Source organism: Dioscorea cayenensis, chromosome 1, assembly GCF_009730915.1.
Source record: "Dioscorea cayenensis subsp. rotundata cultivar TDr96_F1 chromosome 1, TDr96_F1_v2_PseudoChromosome.rev07_lg8_w22 25.fasta, whole genome shotgun sequence".
Taxonomy (NCBI): Eukaryota; Viridiplantae; Streptophyta; class Magnoliopsida; order Dioscoreales; family Dioscoreaceae; genus Dioscorea; species Dioscorea cayenensis.
In genome coordinates this window covers 10506040-10528010 of record NC_052471.1, presented here as the reverse complement: position 1 = coordinate 10528010, position 21971 = coordinate 10506040, and the positions used below count along the sequence as shown (strand labels likewise).

General features: G+C 31.2%; 2 protein-coding genes across 2 annotated transcripts; one reads left to right on the top strand and one right to left on the bottom strand.

Moving 5' to 3' along the window:
• The first annotated feature begins 18045 nt into the window (after positions 1-18045).
• LOC120264847 (probable glutathione S-transferase parC) lies at positions 18046-19030 on the top strand. The gene is made up of 2 exons (XM_039272715.1): positions 18046-18423; positions 18513-19030. Exons 1-2 carry the CDS (start codon positions 18103-18105, stop codon positions 18855-18857), a joined length of 666 nt encoding a protein of 221 aa, XP_039128649.1. The 5' UTR covers positions 18046-18102; the 3' UTR covers positions 18858-19030.
• Positions 18915-21643, bottom strand: LOC120264840 (protein REVEILLE 1-like). The gene is made up of 6 exons (XM_039272704.1): positions 21493-21643; positions 20882-20974; positions 20676-20787; positions 20531-20592; positions 19971-20360; positions 18915-19877 (listed from the first exon to the last, which is right to left on the bottom strand). The coding sequence occupies exons 1-6, from the start codon at positions 21496-21498 to the stop codon at positions 19233-19235; spliced, it is 1308 nt and encodes a 435-aa protein (XP_039128638.1). The 5' UTR covers positions 21499-21643; the 3' UTR covers positions 18915-19232.
• Between the last annotated feature and the right edge of the window lie 328 nt (positions 21644-21971).

The window sequence follows — 21971 nt, the reverse complement described above, 5'->3', positions numbered from 1 at the left end:
GTAAAGGTTAGGCAGAAGCTATTGAGATTAGAGAGTGATAGAAGGAGAGGAATGCATAAACAAGAGAGAGATATATTCACAAAAGGATTTCTTTTATTGCATGGGAGTGAGAGGAGAGATATGAGGCATGGAATGGGTGATGCTCAAAGGATGCTCAAGGGATGTCTTTCCCTTTAGACCTGTCAAAACGGGCCGGCAGAGCGGGCCAGCCCGCCATATGGTGGGTTGGCAAAATGCCAACCCGACCCAACCCACCTTGGGTTGGCGGGTTGAGCGGGCTAGCCCACCAAAAATATAAAACATTTAAAAATTTTATATTTTATATATTGATTTTTTTTTTAACAAACCAAACCAAACCAAAAGATATTTATTAAAGCACAAAATATAATACAAAAGAGGTATTTCAAAAAATATTTTACATATGAGGTTATAATAAATCACAACTAAAATAATAAAACAAGTAAATAAAAACATATCCAACCAATTTAACCAATTAACCCAACATTCAAAAGTTCCTACATGAATTGAACAACTATAGTTAAGAGAAATATCAATACCATGATATTACATAAAGCACCTAAAACATTTATCCTCATTTAAGCTTTTAAAAAAAAATTTTTTTTTTTAGTAAATTAAAGGGGCGGGCTAGCCCGCCCCGCCCCGCCTATGACCCTAACCCAAACGGGTTGGCCCGTTTCGGCCTGCTTCCAAACCGGCCTACAAAAGGCCAACCCAACCCGCCAATTTTTGTTGGCGGGGCGGGCTGGCCCGACGGGTCAGGCCCGTTTTGACAGGTCTATTTCCATTACAAACCAAGGGGCCTTATATAGGCTCCAAGACTTAACCCTTAAGTAACTAAACTCATGGTTAACTAACTCAACCATGGTTACAATAGTTGACATGTCATTTACCAAACCCACTTATTAAACCATGGGTAAGCCCAAGGTTTTACAACAGTAAAATTACTGTTTCTACAATCACAAACCTATTTTACACACTAAAAAACAACACTGACTCCTTTACATATTAAAACAACAAATACTGCTTTAGTCCTCAAAGCATTGAAATCTGGGACAGTAAGGAATCTGGGACAGTAAGGAATCTAGAATAGTAAAGATTTTCTAGCATTCCATTATGTTGGCTAGATTTTGTTCAGCAATGTCATCCAAGCCTTCTAGGGATCCTTCTGTACTTGGTAGCATTATGATATCTACTGGTATACTTAATCTTGAATAATCTCCAAAATGATATTCTTTTTCCCATGAGAAAACCTTCTTCATGTGGAGTTCAGTAGCTAACATTTGTGAAATAAGATTTAGGAAAGGACAGTACATAGGAAACATGTACTGATCAACATATACCTTCATGACTTTTGTTTCCAGCACCATTTGGCATCTCTGGTTGTCAGCAATTGTGGGGCAAGTTCTTTTCCAGTCAGTGGAGATTGCACATGCTCACCATAACTTCATTTGCCTTTTGATATCTCCTGGAATGATAATGTCTTCAAGTTTGATAAGAGTTATCCTTTCCTGTTCAGGCTTATGATGGCGGAGAAGAGTGATCTTGATATGATGTCTTGCTTCATCAAGATAGCCTTCATCATAACAAGGAGGGACAGAATTCAATTCTAAATTTACATACCCATCAATTTGTGGTCCAAGAGCCTTGAAGAACTTGTGTAATAGATGAATCAGCTACCAATAATCATTTAAGAAATTTGCCTACTCCGGATTTTTCAGCATTATCCTGGATAGGTATCCATGTTTGAAGAGGTTAATGGCTTTTATCTGGACGCCATTGATTTCTTGATCAAGCCATTGAACCATATCTAAAGAACATTTTACTGTTGTGAACCCTTCTTCACATTGACATCCAGTATCTTTGTGAGCTAGTTCTTTGAACATGCTTTCTGCTATTGCGAATCCTACTGGAAGGATTTCTTCCTTTGCAATTTATCCTAACACTTCTTGCTCAGAGATGAACTGATCATATTGCGCTGCCATTACTTTCTTGAAGATGATTTGTTTTACTTCTTTGATTGGTTCAGGGAATAATTCAAATTCTCCATTCTTTGCCTTCTTTCTTCAATCATGATTTTCTTCATATCTTCAGCTTCTTTTGTAATTTCTTAGAGTTGAGCTTGGATTTTGATAATTTCTTCATTCTTTTGAGATATTTCAACTTCCAATGTTTTGATTTTCTTTTCTTGTTCTACCATGTAGTCAAGTATTTGAGGTTTCAAAGAAAATTTTACACTTGGTGTTTCTAGTAATGGTATGTTTGGTTAATTTTGGATTTTTTTTCATTTGTTTGCTGGAAGTATTTTGCTAAGGAGTGTGACACACCCCTTGCGTGTGAGTACCGCAAGTGCACGGGTCGTCAAAGTAATAAAATACCTTGGTGAGTGGGTAATCAAATCCACAGGGAATAGTTCCTTGAAAACACAAGTATTGCTACTTAACTATAGTGAAAACCAAGTTGTGATGTTGATTCAAAGTGTCAATGCAAGTAAAAGTAAAGAGAAAAGAGAACAAGCAAGAATAGGAAAGAGAGGCATCGATGGTAAATTGGGGTACTCGGACAATGCTCAACCTAGGACTATTGTTTCAAGTGCAAAACTAATATTATGCCTCCTAATTAAAGTTTAATGAGTCATGGCAATCCAAAGACACACGGTCCCAAACCTAAGGTCAACCGTGACTAGCCCTCTACACGAAGCCCCGGCGGAAAGGAATACTCTGAACACCACATACTGTATGGGACTTCTTGAAGCTCTAGGAATTCCAAGTGATAAACCCTATTCCCTAGTATAGATCTAACCCTTTGGTCCAGGCGAAAGACCCCTAGTCACGATTAAGCCCCAGCACTAAGGATTACTTCAACACTTCACTCTGTTGCTCACGCAACTAATCCCCAGTGGAGTTTGTCTCTTAGCGCTTCACTCTATCACGACCGCAAAGAACTCTTGGAACGTGGATGTAGGATAAATCACGTCAGAAGGGAAAAGGGACGTTCCGCTACCTCTCGACTCACCCTCTCAACCCTCTTCAATCTCACTAATTCTAACCCTAATAAAGTTGTCAACCCTTCAAACGGTTACCTAGAGAGATTCTTAACCCTAGTGTCACTCTAAGGGAAAATCAAATCAACAAGCACTTGAGATTAAAACTCAATTAAAACATCAATTAAAAAAAACATAATAAGAGTCAATGAAACAAAATCATCCTAAGGTTTACAAGTCCAATCACCCACTAGGGGTTTAGCTCTCCATGGAGCAATACAAAATCAACAATGAAATCGAAAGTAAATGCACACAATCCATAGATAAAACCCCCTTGTAGTTCGTATCGATGGTTTTATGGAGCCGCCTCGTCTTCTCCAAAGGTTCCCTTGTCAAACCTAGGGCACACCCCACCGAATCATTGCCGATGAAAGCTCCCCCAATAGTTCTCCTCCAAAGGAACTCGATGTCGAATGCTGTAAAACCGCTCCTAAAACCAAGCAAAAGCCTCTCCAAACCCTAGCTGCGCTTTCCCCAGAAGATGGGCAAAAGATAGGAAGAAGATCCCCAAAAAAACTCTCAAAGCGGTATTTATAGGGTTGGAATCAGGCATCCACACGGGCGTGTGGAATTTTCACACGGCCTTGTGGATTTCCAGAATTTTTTTCAGCGCACTATGAATAATAACTACTACAGTGATTTTGCTACAATATTTTGCTACAGTAAACTACTACAGTAAGATTGAATGAACCAAAGAGAATGTCCATGGTGAAAAGAAGATAGTTTTTCAAAAAATTAAAAAATTAAAAAAACAACAAAAAACCAAAAACAAGGTTTTACTTTCAATAAATATGGATCAAGAAAAGTTATTTGCCAAGGTTAAGCTTTTATCATATTACATGTTGTTGATCATGTTGTTGCATAAGTATTTCCTTTTCTCTCTTATCTGTTTGATTTCATTGCAAAAATAGTAGTTAAATTTAATTTATGCAAAGTAGAAGTAGCAGTAATTTTATTTCTACAAATTTTATTTCAGTAAAGTAAATAATCTAAATTTTTATTTCAACTGCAAAAAACAAAGAAAAAAAAATAACTATATATATAAATAAGAAAATATTAAATCAATTAAATTGACAAATTATTCAAAAGAAAATTAAAAACAACAATCAGATCAAATGAAAATCAATAAAGCAATAATTAACTATAAACAATCGAATCAAGTTAATCAATCGAAAATGAAATAAAAAATTATCAAACAAATAAACAAATATCAAAATAGCAATGAATCAAATTCTTAAGAAAGCAATAGGAAAAATAATCATAATACAAATAATAAGTATTATAAAATCATCATATCAAATTTATAAAACATAAAAATAAAATGGAATAAATAACTGAAAAAATATATCTAGGTTATGACTGGGTAGTAGATTTTGAAGAATTACCAAAAGATATAGATGATATAAAATTTCTAATAGAATGTAGATATGATAAATATAACTATCCAACAAAATTAAAAATAGAAGAAAATTAAAAATAGAATAAATTAATACTTTTGAAGATAAAAAAGAAACATATATAATGAAACACATCAATAATAATAAAGAAGATGAAGAATATCAAGAAATTATTAGACAACTAGAAGAAATTAATATAAAAGAAATAATGATAAATGTAGAATCAAGAGCAAGTAATAATCAAGATAATCAAAGGGCAGAAAGTTCAAACACTAGAACAATAGTAACTCCAACAACAATTGAAAGAACTAGTACAACAACACAATCTTTACAATTTCCATCCCAACATAGTTTTACTTCAACCAATTATTATGAACAAAATTATAAAACATACAAAGGAAAACCAAATCCCTTTGAAGTTATAAAAACAATGTCTAAACAAAATAATGAAGGAAGTATGTTAATATTAAGCACAGTTCATCCTCATAAATGGCCAGAATTAATAGATAAATGTGAATCAGATGCCATAAATTAATTAGAAAGAATACCTCATACATTAGATTCAATTAGAACAACAAATTTCATTGAAAACCTTTTAGGAACCACTGCAACAGAATTATTAAATAGTTGAAAAATTAATTATTCAGAAGAATATCTATACATGGTACAAATGGCAAATAACCCATATAATGTAATAGGACAAATCAGACAAATCATATTAGGAACCAATCCATCTAGAGGAGAAACATTGTTACAAGATATGGCAGTTAGAAATTTAGAAAGATTACAAATTTAAAACTTTGGTGAAATAGTATAATTTAGTCAAGCATATGTCGGCTTAGTAGCCAAAACAGTAAGAGAATTTACAAATAATGAATTAACTAAAAAATTGTTTAACAAACTCCCTAAAACTCTAGGAGATATCATTTTAAAAAATTAGATAGAAAGAGGACATGAAAATTTAATTGGAATAGGGTCAGTAATAATGTTCACATTTAATTATTTAACTAGATAAATGTTTAGAAGCAGAAGCAAATAGACAAATCTCAAATTACATCTATTGTAATAAAATATATGTACCATCTCTAAATAATGAATGGAAAAAACAAAAAAGGATTAAAAAGAAGCTAATACTTTAAAAAAGGAAGACCTAAACCAAATCAAGTCAAAAAATTTAAAACACATAAACCACCAGAAAAATGTAAATGCTATTTATGTGGTATAGAAGGAAACTATGCAAAAGAATGTAATAATCCACAAGTTAAAAAAGAAAGACTAAATATGTACCCAAATTTAGAAATCCATGATGAAATTGACATAGTAAGTATAGATAGAAATGACAGTGAAAATGATAGTGATATCTGTAGCATATTTGATGGAAATGAATGACCAAAATTTTTCTTAGAAGAAACAGAAAATCCTTATAATATAAAATAAAATGAATAAACAAACATATAATTTAGATATAAATCCAAAATATTTATTAGAACAATATAATCAAGTTGAATATTTTGAAAAGTGCAAACATGAATTTGAACCATTTGAAATAAACTATAAAACAAAATGTGATAAATGTTATAAATTCCATATAACAAAACATAGAGTAACATGTTTAAAATGTGAAACACCTTTATGTAAAAAATGTGTATCAGATCTTTATAATGTTACATTTGAAGAACAAAAAAATAGAAAAATCAAAAAATAAATTAAAAAAGATAAAGAAATAATTGAACAATTATTAAAAGGATAAAAACCTTAGAAGAAGAAGTTAATAATTTAAAATAAGAATTAAAAAATATAAAAGAAAAAAGAAAAGAGAAAGAATATAATAATCCAAAACAATGATAACTTAAAAATAACCAATTATCAAAAAGATAGACTAAAAAATGTAATAATCCAAGAAAATGAAGATAAAAATTTAATAGAATGTGCAATGGCTATATATTATAAAGACAACAATCTACTAAATATTGATTTTATCATAGAATTTAAAGATGGATTCAAAATTTTAGGAAAAAAAATAATAGACACAGGAGCAAGTAAAACCTACATAACGGAAGATATTGTCCCATTCAAATATAGAGAAACAACAATGCAAAAAGCATTAGTAAATGATGCCTTTGGAAATCAATTAGTCTTAAATGAAAAATTGGTAGATTGTTCAATCATCTTGAATAATTAAAAATATAATTTACCATACACTTGGATAAAACCAATAACAAATGAAAATTCTATACAATTTCTATTAGGCATGAATTTTATTAAAAAACCAAGCAGGAGGAATATTTATTCAAGGAGAAAAAGTAATGTTGTTTAATAAAGCAAATCATCTAGACACTACAACAAAAGTACAATCTTTATAATATCTATCAGAATTAAACGTCCCATTAGATGAAGAGATCAAAGTCATAAATTATATTGAATTAAATCAAATAACTCCTTTAAAAGATAAAATTGAACCAATAATAGAAGATCTAAAGAAAGATGGAACCATAGGAGAAAATCCAATTAAAAACACTGACAGAACAAATGAAGACTGTAAATTAGAAATAATAAATCCAAATATCAAAATAACTTGCCCGATAACCAAAGCAACCCCATATAAACAAGAAGAATTTGAAAAACATATAAAATAATTAATGGATTTAAAAATAATAGAACCAACAAAAAGTCCTCACAGAACCAGAGCATTTATAGTAAATAAACACAGTGAAATAGTCAGAGGAAAAAGCAGAATGCTATTTAATTATAAACGGTTTAATGATAACACAGAAGATAATCGATATCCATTACCAAATAAAGAAGTATTATTAAATAAAATTAAAGGCACCAATATTTATAGTAAATTTGATTTAAAAAGTGGTTTTTGGCAAGTAAAATTAGAACCAGAAAGTAGAAAATGGACAACATTTGTAACACATAATGAACATTATGAATGGAAAGTTATGCCATTTGGCCTAAAAAATTCTCCTCAAATTTTTCAAAGAAAAATGGATAACATATTTAGAAGTGATTCACTCATTGTTACTTATATTGATGATACTCTAGTATTCAATAATAATATAAAGGAGCATATAAATCATATAAGAATATTTTTTCAAAAATGCAAAAGACATGGTCTAGTATTATCTGAAAATAGGATGCTGAAAAATAGAATTCTTAGGAGCAATCATTGGAAAAGGAGAAATAGAATTACAAAAACACATAGCAAGAAGTATCTTAGAAATGGTAGATAAATTGGAAGGATTAAAGAAAATTCAATCTTTTTTAGTAAAATTAAATTATGCAAGAAATTTCATACCTAATTTAAGTAAACTGGCTGGACCTTTATGTAATAAAACAAAAGAAAATGGTGAAAGAGAATTCAATAATGAAGACATCAAATTAGTTCAAAAAATCAAATGGATTGTAAGCAACATAAAACCTTTGGAGCTACCACCGCCAAATTCTTATTTAATAATTGAAACAGATGATTGTATAGGTGGATGAGGAATTGTTTTAAAATTTAGACCCAAAAAAGAATCAACAAAAAATGAAGAAAAAATTAGTAGATATAATAGTGGAACTTATAATACTAAAGTAGCAAGCACAGATGCAAAAATCCTAGCATGTATAAAAGCCATGGAAAAATTCAAATTGTTTGTCATAGAAAGTAAAGAATTTTTATTAAGAACTAACTGTCAAGCTATGGTATATCTTTTTGTCATAAAAAGTCGGAAAATAAATTATCCACAAACAGATGGTTAGCATTCATAGATTATATTGTCGGAAATGGTTTTCATGTTGTTATTGAACATATCAAAGGAAAAGATAACATTATAGCAGATCAATTGGGTAGAATTATACAAGAAAATAAGCTTCATTGAACACGAAAGACTTGTCCATCTGCATAGTGAGACTGTGGCTGCAAAAACCAGCAGGTCCATTCGCAATCTTACTATGGTGGGAGTCTGGATTACCATTCCCAAATCATAAATTAAAAAGATTAAAAACTAACAGAATTCTGTTTTGTAGATGATCAAACCAAAAACCTCTTCAGCTCAGGAAAAACTTCCATTAAATCCTACCCATCAACTCTCAGTTTTTCCGCCAAGATCCTATATCAAATTCCATACCACTAATATCCTAGACCACCAACAACAAACAATCCTTGATAATCTTTGGGATAATAGAAATAATTCCAATTTTCTTCAAACAATGAAAACACTTAGCCAATATTTCCAAGACCAAAATGAATCCAACCATATCATTCCATATAACTCCACATCACAACAACCACAGTCAAAAGTTTATTCACCACCAGTAGTTGAACATTTCATTGCCCAAGACCAAAAGATCAAATTACTTGAAACAGAGATTGAAGTCAAGAAAAAAGAAATAGAAGAGCTCAATAAAAATTTTCAAAAAATGACTGAAGATTACAAAGAGATGTCCTAACATGTGATCCTGGATCAAAAACAAGAAGAAGAAAAGCTTGAAAGGTTCCCTTCAACTATTTGAGGAGTACAACAAATTATCCTACAAAAAGTTCTAAAGACAGCATATGAAGATTTTGTTCAGACTCAGATACTTCTTAGAGAAATGGCTAAAGATAATATACATCCTAATGGTATGGCACTCTCTGTTGATTTATATCAAGACACTGCACACCGCCATCAAGATTGTCAATGTGAAAAAGGTTTCTTCATCGTCAAAGCATCATTTGAATTATCTTCCTAGACTGATAAAGAAATTAAAGGAATACAAGTCAGTATTGAAAAGCTACTACAATATGGCATGATTAGCATATTGATACTCACAAGGCCAAAACAAGTCAAGTTTCTTCGGAAGCAGTGGAAACTCTCATATTTAATAGTCAAAGTATTCAATAAATTGAAATTCCCTGCAGTTGTAAATTTAACAATCACTTCTATTCCGCCAAGCTATGAAGAAAGATATCTAGAAGATGCAAGACATACAATTACTGTGGAAGTATTCATGAGATCCATTCTTTATAAGATACATGTTTCCACTGAAGTATTCACAGAAGAAATGCAGCTTTTTACTACTCCAGTTATTGAGCAACTCTCTTTGTGGTGAGCATTCGCCTTCATCTCCAAAAGACAATCCTACTACCACCCATTTGCAATGGAGGATTCTACCATGAAAATTTATGCATGGAAAGAAGTACTTCCTATAGACATTCCCTTTGCAAATCTCAAGTATAATAATCATCCAACAATACAGCACTTCAAAGACATAAATGTAATTGTTTTACTCCAACATTTGGGAGATTACTCATCCAGTTACCTCCCAATCATTGAAGATCCAGATAAAGACCTTCCTTTAGGCATTCCGCGAGGTCAACCATCTAATCCATATGACTCAAACGAATCCATATTCAATCAAACAGATGAACTAACTATTGCTCATCTTCTAGTGAACTGAAGTAGTATTTGTTGTTTTAATATGTAAAAAAATCTGTGTTTATTTTTTTAGTATGTAAAATAGGTTTGTGACTATAGCAACAGTGATTTTACTATTGTAAAACCTTGGGCTTGCCCATGGTTTTATGAGTGGGTTTGGTAAGTGTCATGTTTGTAATAGTATTTGTCCAACCATAGTTAAGTTAGTTAACCATGAGTTTAGTTGCTTAAGGGTTAAGTTTTGGAGCCTATAAATGACCCCTTAGTTTGTAAGGAAAGGGCATCACCCATTCCATGCCTCATATCTCTCCTCTCACTCCCATGCAATAAAAGAAATCCTTTTGTGAATATATCTCCCTCTTGTTTATGCATTCCTCTCCTTCTATCACTCTCTAATCTCAATAGCTTCCGCCCTAACCTTTACTTCACTTGGATAACCCCCAAGTAAGTTGAAAGGCATCCCCAACGGTCTCTTCATCATTTCCGACAATGACTGTGGAGATTCTAGTGATATCGGAGCTATAGTTTTTTTTCCTCAACAACAACTACAATGTAATATTTATCATGCAGGGGTAAATCCTTAATGGGGTCCCCAACATGTAGATAGTTAGTTTTATCTTGGTTTTATGATTTTTATTTGATCCATAAACCCTAAATCTAAAAGCAAAAAAAAATTAAAAAATTTTGGAACTTAAAATGAATCTTTTATGTGAAAAGAGTTGATCTAACTAATATGAGGAGTAAGACAAACTGGAGAGCACCAAACAGTACCCGCCAGATCCCAGGAGGTCCGTTAAGGGGAAAAATAGTGTGTAGATAAGTCTGAATTCTGAAAGTTGGAAAGGGCTAACTCTCACATGTAAAAAGATAATCATTATGTTTGCAAAAAAATTACTCTTCTTAGTAATTATGCAAAGTGGAACACTCAGGCTTTGGTACCTGGAGACTCTACAAGGGTGGCCTAATGCCGCAAATAGGGAAAGATTAGTACACTTTAAGACAATAAGGTTGAAGGAGCCAAAAAGAATGTCCATGGTGAAAAGAAGATAGTTTTCTAAAAAATGCAGAAATTAAAAAACCAACAAAAAACCAAGAACAAGTTTTTACTTTCAATAAATATGGGATCAAGTAAAGTTATTTGCCAAGGTTAAGCTTCTATCATATTACATGTTGTTGATCATGTTGTTGCATAAGTATTTCCTTGTTCTCTCTTATCAGTTTAATTTCATTGCAAAAATAGTAGTTAAATTTAATTTCTGCAAAGTAGAAGTAGCAGTAATTTTATTTCTACAAATTTTATTTCAGCAAAGTAAATAATCTAAATTTTTATTTCAACTGCAAAAAACAAAGAAAAAAAATAATTAAATATATAAATCAAAAATATTAAATCAATTAAATCAACAAATTATTCAAAAGAAAATTAAAACAACAATCAGATCAAATGAAAATCAACAAAGTAATAAATAAATATAAATAATCAAATCAAATTAATCAATTGAAAATGAAATCAAAAAGTATCAAACAAATAAACAAATATCAAAACAACAATGAATCAAATCATTAAGAAAATAATAGAAAAAATAATCTTCATGGAAATAATAAGTATTATAATAATAATATCTATCTTAATAAACGGTATAATCATATTAAGAAATATCAATATAATATGAAAAATATACAAAAAAAAAGAAATAAAAATAATCTCTAAAATAGTAAAAATATTAAAATTAGCAATACAAATCTTAGAAGAAATAATATTAACAAAATTATAAAAACAAAAAATGAATGCAAAAAAGGAATTAATCATTAAGAAACTAAATAATTTAGAAACACAATTATTAAAATTAGAAACTATCTTATCCAACCTAGACTATGTAAAAAATAGTATAAAAAAAATCATAAAAATGAAATAAATAACTTATATAATCAAGTAAAAAATATTCAACTAGGAACAAATCAAAAAATCAGAAAACCAATAACACTATTTAAAATTTGGACTAAAGAAGAATTATTAAAACCACCAGAATATAGATTAAAATTCCCAAGAAATGAAACACTTACTTGAAACAACATAATATTATAAAATTGAATTAATAAAATTAAGATATTACCCATTAAAAGAATTGGATCAACATAACCTAAAAGATAAAATAAAATATCAAAAATATCTATGGCTTAATGAAATAGAAGAATATTTTAAAAAAAATTAAGAATCATAAAAAATAGATCAAAAAAAGAAAAAAAATTATTACAAAATTGGAAACTAAAATTATCGCAAGAATTTGATAAAATAGAAATACAATATGTCTAAAGAAAATTTAGAAACTTCATAAAATAAAACTATAGTAAAAAGTATAGGTAATATCAGAAGATTTTCTTTCTTAAATCATATAAGATATAACAATCAAATGAATAAACATCATAAAAGAAAAAAAAAAAGTAACCCATACAACTGAAGAACAACAAGATAAAGCATGAAACATGAATATTAAATTAATCCCTGGAGAAGAATTATATAAATTTGGAATATTTGAATTAAAAACAAAAATATATGAACATTATGATGAAAAGGAAATACGTTGCACAAATGATGATAAACAAATCATATTAGATTTAATAACAGAAGAATCATATAATATAATAAAACCATCAGGCTATACATTAATCCATCTAGGTTTAATAATGTTAGGAGTAATAGGCTTACATGGAAAAGAATTGGGAACAAAAATATTAGTAAGTTTAGTAGATGTAAGACATATTAAAAACATGACAAAAGCAACAATAGAATCCATGGAAATATATATGAATTGCAACCATCCAGAAATAATTTACATGACCCCAAATTTCTTAATCACATTAGAAACATTTAATAAATATATAAAATTGGTAATAAATTCAAAAGGATACACCATGATTTCAAATGTAGCAAATCTATTAATAACAAAAACATTTACAGGACAATTAACAAACAGTAGTAGAATTAAATACATCTTAACACCTAAAAAAGTAAAATCATTTTTAGAAAATCAAGGATTAAAAGGAATATAAGGAAAATTTTATTCATCAGAAGTATTAGAAGAAAGTGAATGGAATATACAACCAATAGAAATCCCAACAACAAGTATACTCAGTAATGCAAAATTTGATGAAAATATTGATAAAAGTGCTAGTGTAAGAATGATAGAGGAATAGTACTAGAAGAACTCCAAGAATAAAAATGTACTTAATAAACACAACAGATCCAGAATTAATTGAAATACAATTAAAACCATTAAGAAAATATTTAAGCAACATAAATATAAACATAGCATATCAAATAAAAAATCAAAAATCAATCTGGTTAATATGTGTTAGAGATTATGTAGCAATAAAAAAAGCATATTAACAAAGTTCAGAAACATTAATAGAAGTTAAAACAGTAAAATATGATAATCAAGGAAATTGGATATGGATATCAAAATATGTACCAAGGAAAGAATTATATCCATTAGAATACCAACAAAGAACAAATAGATTAAATAAATGGAAAAAAAATTATTAGAAGAACAATATCAATCTATAAAAGCAAGTTACTCATGAAAGATTTAATAGACTCAACAAATATAACTTTAATAGATGATCTTATAAACAATTCAATAAAATATACATTAAAAAAGAACAAAAATCTAAAGGAAAAAATAAAAGCTAGACAATGTCTTTGGTTAAGAGAAGTTAAAAGATATATAACTTTAAAAGATCAAATTAATTATCAAGCAGAATCATTAATAAAAGTAAGAATTAAAACAAAAAAAAAAAGATGAACATGGTAAATCTATTTGGAAATCAACTCAAATAAAATGTAAAGACTTTTATCGAGATGAATATCTAAAAGATCAAAATAGACTATGGAATTATAGATCAAGATTAAGAAATGAATATGATTCAATAGAAATTTGTTATGATTAAAAAAAATAAACTGAAGAAAATAAAATGAATAAAAAACATATAATCTTGATATAAATCCAAAATATTTATTAGAACAATATAATCAAGTAGAAATTTATGAAAAATGCATACATAAATTTGAACCATTTAAAATAAATTATAAAAAAATGTGATAAATGTTACAAATTTCATATAACAAAACATAAAGCAACATGTCAAAAATGTGAATTATCTTAATGCAGAAAATGTGAATTAGATCTTTACAATTTTAACTTTGAAGAACAAAAAATAGTAAAACCATATAAAAAATCAAATCAGAATAAAGAAATAATAGAGCAATTATTAAAAAGGATAAAAACTCTAGAAGAAGAAGTTAATAATTTAAAAGAAGAATTAAAAAATAAAGAAAAACAAGAAAAAGGAAAGAATATAATAATTCAAGACCAAGAAGATAATAACTTAATAATAAAAGAAAAACATAAAGATATAAATCTATTAGACAATGGCTAAGAAAAGGAAATTAAATAAATAAAATACTATAGAATTAGAAACAATGATTAAAGAATTAAAAGAGTTTGAAGACAAAATAATTCTAAAATATCAAATAACTCATTCTAAAAGCAAAATTGTAGATTCTCTACAAAATACTATAGATTTAATTACAAAAAGAAAAAAAGACTTAATGAAGAAAATAATGAAATAAAAGTGAAAAAAATTAACAATGTTACAAAAGATTATAAAAATGGAAAAGGAAATAAAAAGAATACAAGATATTATAAAACAATGGGAAATGGATAACTATTTAAGACAACAAGAACCAATAACTTTTCCATCCCTACAACAAGAATAAATTTTTGCTCATCATCCTCTTTAAATCTAGGAATAGAAGCTTCACAACAAACTGAATCTCCATTGTTTTTATCTCTTTGAGAAACATGTAATTTGAACATTACCCCATAGTTCATTCATTCACAGTATTTGTTGTTTTAATATGTAAAGGAGTCGGTGTTTGTTTTTTTAGTGTGTAAAATAGGTTTGTGACTGTAGCAACAGTGATTTTACTGTTGTAAAATCTTGGGTTTGCCCATGGTTTTATAAATGGGTTTGGTAAGTGTCATGTCAGCTATTGTAACCATGGTTGGGTTAGTTAAGCATGAGTTTAGTTACTTAAGGGTTAAGTCTTTGAGTCTATATAAGGCCCCTTAGTTTGTATGGGGAGGGCATCCCTTGAGCATCCCTTGGGCATCACCCATTCCATGCCTCATATCTCTCCTCTCACTCCCATGCAATAAAAGAAATCCTTTTGTGAATACATCTCTCTCTTGTTTATGCATTCCTTTCCTTCTATCACTCTCTAATCTCAATAGCTTCCGCCCTAACCTTTACTTCACTTAGATGACCCCCCCAAGTAAGTTGAAAGGCATCCCCAATGGTCTCTTCATTGTTCCCAACGATGAATGTGGAGATTAGCCTTCATCATAACAAGGAGGGATAGAATTTAATTCTAAATTTACGTACCCATCAATTTGTGGTCGAAGAGCCTTGAAAAACTTGTGTAGTAGATGAATCAGCTGCCAATAATCATTTAAGAAATTTGCCTACTCCAAACTTGTCAGCATTATTCTGGATAGATATCCATGTTTGAAGAGGTTGATGGATTTTATGTGGACACCATTGATTTCTTGATCAAGCCATTGAGCAATATCTAAAGAACATGTTACTGCAGTGAACCCTTTTTCATATTGACATCCAGTATCTTTGTGAGCTAGTTCTCTGAACACGTTTCCTACTATTGCGAATCCTGCTGGAAGGATTTCTTCCTTTGCAAGTTGTCTTAACACTTCTTGCTTAGAGATGAACTGATCATATTGCGTTGCCATCACTTTCTTGAACATAATTTGTTTTACTTCTTCGATTGGTTCAGGGAATAATTCAAATTTCTTCATTCTTTGCCTTTTGTCTTCAATCATGATTTTCTTCATATCTTCATCTTCTTTTATAATTTTTTGGAGTTGAGCTTGGATTTTGATATTTTTTTAATTCTTTTGAGATCTGTCAACTTCCAATGTTTTGATTTTCTTTTCTTGTTCTACCATGTAGTCAAGTGTTTGAGGTTTCAAAGAAAATTTTATACTTGGTGTTTCTGGTAATGGTATGTTTGGTGGATTTTGGATTTTTTTCATTTGTTTGGTGGAAGTATTTTGCTAAGGAGTGAAATATTGGGATGAGGCTTTTTGGGTCATGTTTGTTGGCCCAAAGGTTGTCTAGGATAATATGTTGTGACAGGTTTAAATTTGCTTGTGTTCAAAATCTTAAAGTTGAGGTTGGTGGGAATATTGGGAGGTTTAGTTGAGGTTCATATAGAAACTTTTACCTGCCATTTCTGCAAAAGTAAACTTGTTAGTTTAAATAGATGTACATGCTTTTTGCATGTATTTGGGGTTTGAGAATAACCAGGTATATTAGTATTAAGCACAATTCATCCTCAAAAATGACCAGAATTAATAGATAGATGGGGAATCAGATGCCATAAATGCATTAGAAAGAATACCTCATACATTAGACTCAATTGGAACAACAAATTTCATTGAAAACCTTTTAGGAACCACTGCAAGAGATTTATTAAATAATTAAAAAATTAATTATTCAGAAGAATATCAATACATGGTACAAATGGCAAATAACCCATGTACGACGACCATCTGTTTCAATTATTAAATAAAAATTTGGAGGTGGTAGTTCCAAAGGTTTTATGTTGCTTACAATCTTTTTGATTTTTTGAACTAATTTGATGTCTTCATTATTGAATTTTCTTTCATCATTTTGTTTTGTTTTATTATATAAAGGTCCAGCCAGTTTACTTAAATTACTTGAGATTAGACCAACTATAAATATGGGCTGAAAAGTAACTGACTAGCTAACCATCATGCACGCACTATAACATATGTAATGAAAATACAATATGGAGTACTATTGTTAATAAAACCCTCGGTTATCTTTTTTTTTTTTAATTTCTTCCAACTATATATTTTTTATTTTCTTCTGTTTTAATCTATAAATCCCTCCAATCAAGAAGCTAATTCTTCTAATAAATTTCTTTCACAATGATTGCAACCCAATCATTAGGATGGCAGTAGTTATTTCATGGCCACCAATTATTGATGCTTGCAAGGGTCTCATCTATTGGCCCATCTTCACTCAAGTCCAGTTGGTAATTGTGTTACAGGACCACTATAATTTTTACACTATTTATATTTGGCTTTTGACCAACATCTTATTTACATTCTCATTGAGATGGAGTTTTATATATAATAAAAATTAATTTTATATTTGTATTACATTATGCTAGTCCTCCATACTAAATTATAGCAAATATTCTCTACCGCAACCTGTTATTTTCATGGACTTATCCCCTTGTGTGTGTATATATATATCTTTTGTATTTTCTATGCATATCCCGAAACTCCGAAAAATTTATCAATCATTTAAAATAATTTTTAAAAAGAACTAATATAGAGTGACAATAAATATGACAGATATTTTGCTTTTTGTGCAATGAAATCTTACACACAAAATTAATTTTAGTATCAATTAAATACTTGTTCATCATGCACCATACCAGCATATTTTAGCTACACTCATATCCAACCAAACAAAGACCTCAATCACTGGTAGATTTTTTTATTTTTTTATAAATAGATTTAATTCCCTGAAAGCCCCTCTATATTTTTAAATTTACTTTTTTAGGCCCTTTATTTTAAATTATAACATTTTAAGTCCTTTTACAATTTTAATTTAACTATATCAATACTTTTAAATCTTAAACATTAACCCTAAACCCTGAAGATTAAAAAATTATAGTCTAAAATAATAGACTAAAAGAATAAGTTTAAAAAAGTAAATGGGTTATTTTAAAAAATTATACCTTATAAATATAAACGGTCATTGGGATTAAACTTTTAACATTTGAGTTGGAACCATAAACAATAAAAAAGAAAAAATACTAACTCTTTTATTAATAGGTGGCCACGGATAGAATTAATAACCCCTTACATAACATGAGATGAAGTTTGCCGAAATTCAGTTGATTCCTTTGTTAAAACCAATGTTAATGACTGCACTAAGCTCAACAGCAACCCAAAGCCAAGAAAAACATCCAACACATGATCTGAGAACCCAAAGCCATGCAAGCAAACTAAAGTATCCTTCCTCCTTGAAATCACCTTCCATCCATCTCCTATAAATTCAACAATCACCTCTTACACAAAACCACCAATCAAAACAAGCTGACACCATTCAATCAATCAACAAACCAATGGCAAAGAGTGAGGCATTAGTGCTAGACTTTTGGGTCAGTCCTTTTGCAATGAGAGTGAAGATAGCATTGGAAGAGAAGGGAGTGGAGTATGAGTCAAGGCATGAAGATGATTTACTTGGAAACAAGAGTGAGTTGTTATTGAAGTCCAACCCAATACACAACAAGGTGCCAGTGTTATTGCATGGAGGCAAACCAGTTTGTGAGTCTCTGGTTATACTTAGTTACATTGATGATGCATGGCCTCAACCACCTTTCTTGCCTTCATCTCCTTATGACCGTTCTGTTGCTAGGTTCTGGGCTGACTATGTTGACAAGAAGGTAATAATAATAGGTTCTAATTTAATTTTGAAAATTATCTTGATCATAAATAATATATACAATGACTCTAGCTGATGATTGGTATGCAGTTATTTGAGGCTGGAGGAGAGATATGGAGAGCACAAGGAGAAGCTAAAGAAGCAGGAAAGAAGGAATTGTTTGAGGTCTTAAAAAACTTGGAAGGAACACTGGGAGAGAATGACTACTTTGGAGGTGAAACATTTGGGTTCCTGGATATTGTTATCATTCCCTTAACATCATGGTTCTATGCATATGAGTATCTTGGGGGGTTCAAGATAGAGGAAGAGTTTCCTAAATTGAGTACCTGGATCAAGAGATGCCTGCAGAGACAGAGTGTTGCTAAAGTGCTTCCAGAGCCAGCCAAACTGCTTGAGTTTGTGCGCATGATCAGAAAGATGAATGGACTTGAGTGAGTGAATTATGTGGAGTTGCTATGAAGAAGAACAAAAGAAATAAGGAACCTGTTAGTATTTGTACTGAACAATATGCATCTAATTTGATAATAAAAGAAGTGTGTCAATGTTTATGGCACAAGATCAAAATACATGATAGATGATACAACAAACTTAAAAATTGACAAAAAAAAGAAAAAAGTGAATTTGTTTGAAGAGAGGTTCGGATATTACTGAAATACCAAACTCTCTCCCTCTATCTGTCACTGAGAAGGAGGATGTTGTGCGGTATACAACACTCCAGCTGCAAAACAGGGGGAAAACACAACAAAAATGGCCAAAAAAAAAAAGTCACTTGTGACCAAAAAGGGTGTTGTAAGCGGACGGCTACTGCTACTACAAGCACAACTGCAAGCTTTGGCCATTTTTGTTCTCATATGGAATGATTACTGGTTGATGAAGTGCTTTCTCAGCTGTACATCTTTTGTATGGCACAAAACCCCTGCCTGTTTGTCCATTGCTTGCTTTAGGACTACTTGTGAGAGGTGAATTCAGTGTAAGGTTTAAAACCGGTGATAGCATGGAGTTGGAAACATAAGTAGGTTGGGCAAGTTGTGAGTCATCTACTTCGCTAGGTGAGCTGAAATCAGAATCTGTGCAAGCTTCAGTGTGAGGATGCCGACCAAGTGGGATTGGACTCCCCCCTCCATTTGATGACCACCACATAGGACAGGGAAGAGTGGCAGACCCAGGAGGGAGATTTGCAGCAGGATATGGGGATATGAAGAACATGGGGTGCATGCTGGCAGACCATGGATTCCATGGAGTTTGCACGGTGGGCTTTTCTTGGTTCTCCATACGCAGGCATGTGCTACTTTGGTGACTATCCAAATCATCTGCGAGCACAGTATTGTTGTTGCACTCAACTGCACTGGAAGCAACAAACACTGTCTTACCAAAGAGTTTAACACTTGTGCCTTGAGTTTGTTCAGATGAGTTTTCTTTAGATGGAAAGGCATCTTGAAGACTGGAATCTAATTCCTGGAAGTAATAAGTAGATTGAATAAATACTTGTCAAATGAAAGTAAATTCAGCATGTGAAGAGAACAAATCCATATTCAATCAAAACAGTACCATGGCAGATGTAACCTCTGCATTCAACTTTGCGGATGGAGATCCATTTTCCTCTTCATTCAATGGTTCATTGCTTGATTTTGTTCCAGAAACAGGTGATTGTTGCGATGTGCATGCATTGGGAGAATTTGAACCTGATGATCCTGTTGCATCAGAGCATAAAGTTGTAGATAATACTGATGTTGGAGACTGATTTGTTTGCTCAGAAACAGATGCTGATGGAGCTTGGGAAATACACCAATCTACAAGTGTGGTAACTTGGACTCCTTTCTTTGGTAAATTGACCAATTTCCGAGGGTAAGGATGGATTGGCTTTCTTTTTGGCCGAGGAGGAGGGATCTCAATGCTACTCCCTGTCGCACCATCGCTGCAGGCCGACTCACGACCCAACTGAGCCATTGTGAATGACAACAGACCGAAAAGATATCAACAAATTGTCCATTCACAAAAGAATACAGATATCTCCCATTAACATATCCATGAACTGTGCACTCACTTTACAAACTAAGACCACCCATGAACAATTACCAAAAAGAGAAATTCAAAAAAGAGCAGTTGACCTTAGTGAAAAACTTCTGAGCATGGCTCCGAATCTGGACAGCTGTCTTCGTGCCAATGTGCTCTGCAAACAAGTTCCTTGTCAGAGAAAGAAGAGAATTTGCAAGCTTGGTAGCAAAAGCATGGCAAATTAGTTCATCTTCGAACCTTCTATGCGGCGCCAAGCTCGGCCATACAGCTTCAAAGCTTCCAAAAACTTATTGTGCTCTTCATCTGTCCATTTCTCTCTCTGTTTAGTCATTGTGTAAGGTTTCCTTATCTGATCAAAATGTAAATACAACCATATGAGACATAGAAACTAAAATCAAGCTAATATATTATTTAAAAAAAAATCATGGGTACTGAAAATTAACCTTAACACCAGCCATGTTGGCCACCTGAAGATCATTTGTAGAGAGATTCTGAACATCCAAACTCAACTGATTATTCAAAAGCCCACTTCTTTCCTGGTATCACCACAACATACTTTAGATCTTCAATCTTTATAATTTTGTGAAGCAACAAAAGTAGTACAACATCCAAAAATATAGTGAAGTAAATAATTCAACACTCTTTGTGACTGTGTGAAATTGTCATTGAATAAAAGAAAATGAAATCAAGACAACATCCAGGAGATTATATAGGACATCCAAAAACTCCCCAGCAATAAAAAACAAAAAAACAAAATTCATGAATAAATGGATGGATGCCATCATCTGAAATCTAAAGGCCAAATCTGTGTATGAATGAGGTAATTTTCAACAATTTTCAATTCAGTTTCAAGTAAATTAATAAAAAAACTGCCTTTATTCATTGATTCTCTTCTTTCCCCCCATTCATAATAATGCAAAAACAAAGAAAACTATTGATTATCAACATCAAACAAAACTCAACAAAACAAAACAACATTTCCAACTTAATTAAAGCTCCAAAAAAAAAAAGCAACTAAATAAATCGACTTTAAAAAAAAATGAAAAAGAAGTACCTTCATCTTTGCCCAATTTCCAATCAGAATTCAGCTACTAAATCGAAAACAATGATCCCAGCTGCCACCAATCCCAAACTCCAAAAACTCCCCCAAATCCAAATCCAAATCCTCCAATCAAAAACACCCAATACATCCAACAAAAAAACTCCACAAACCCCCATACCAATCAAAACTCCATTCCTCTAAGAACCAATCCCCAAATCAGAACAAAACCAAAAACCAAAAACCAAAAACAATACAACAAAGTCTTCAACACCCTCCACCTCTCAGCATCCAAAACCAAGCAAAAGGGACACCAATCAGACTTCCATTAATTCCTCATCGAACCTCAAGAAGCCTCTCAGAGATGAAAAGAAAATAAGGAAAAAGAAGGCGAACATGAGAAGGAGAAACAGGAGAAGAATGGGCGGTGATTTTTTTAATAATATATGTTGGGTAGCGTTGGAAATTTCCAGAAACGGGCTTGCATCTTGTGG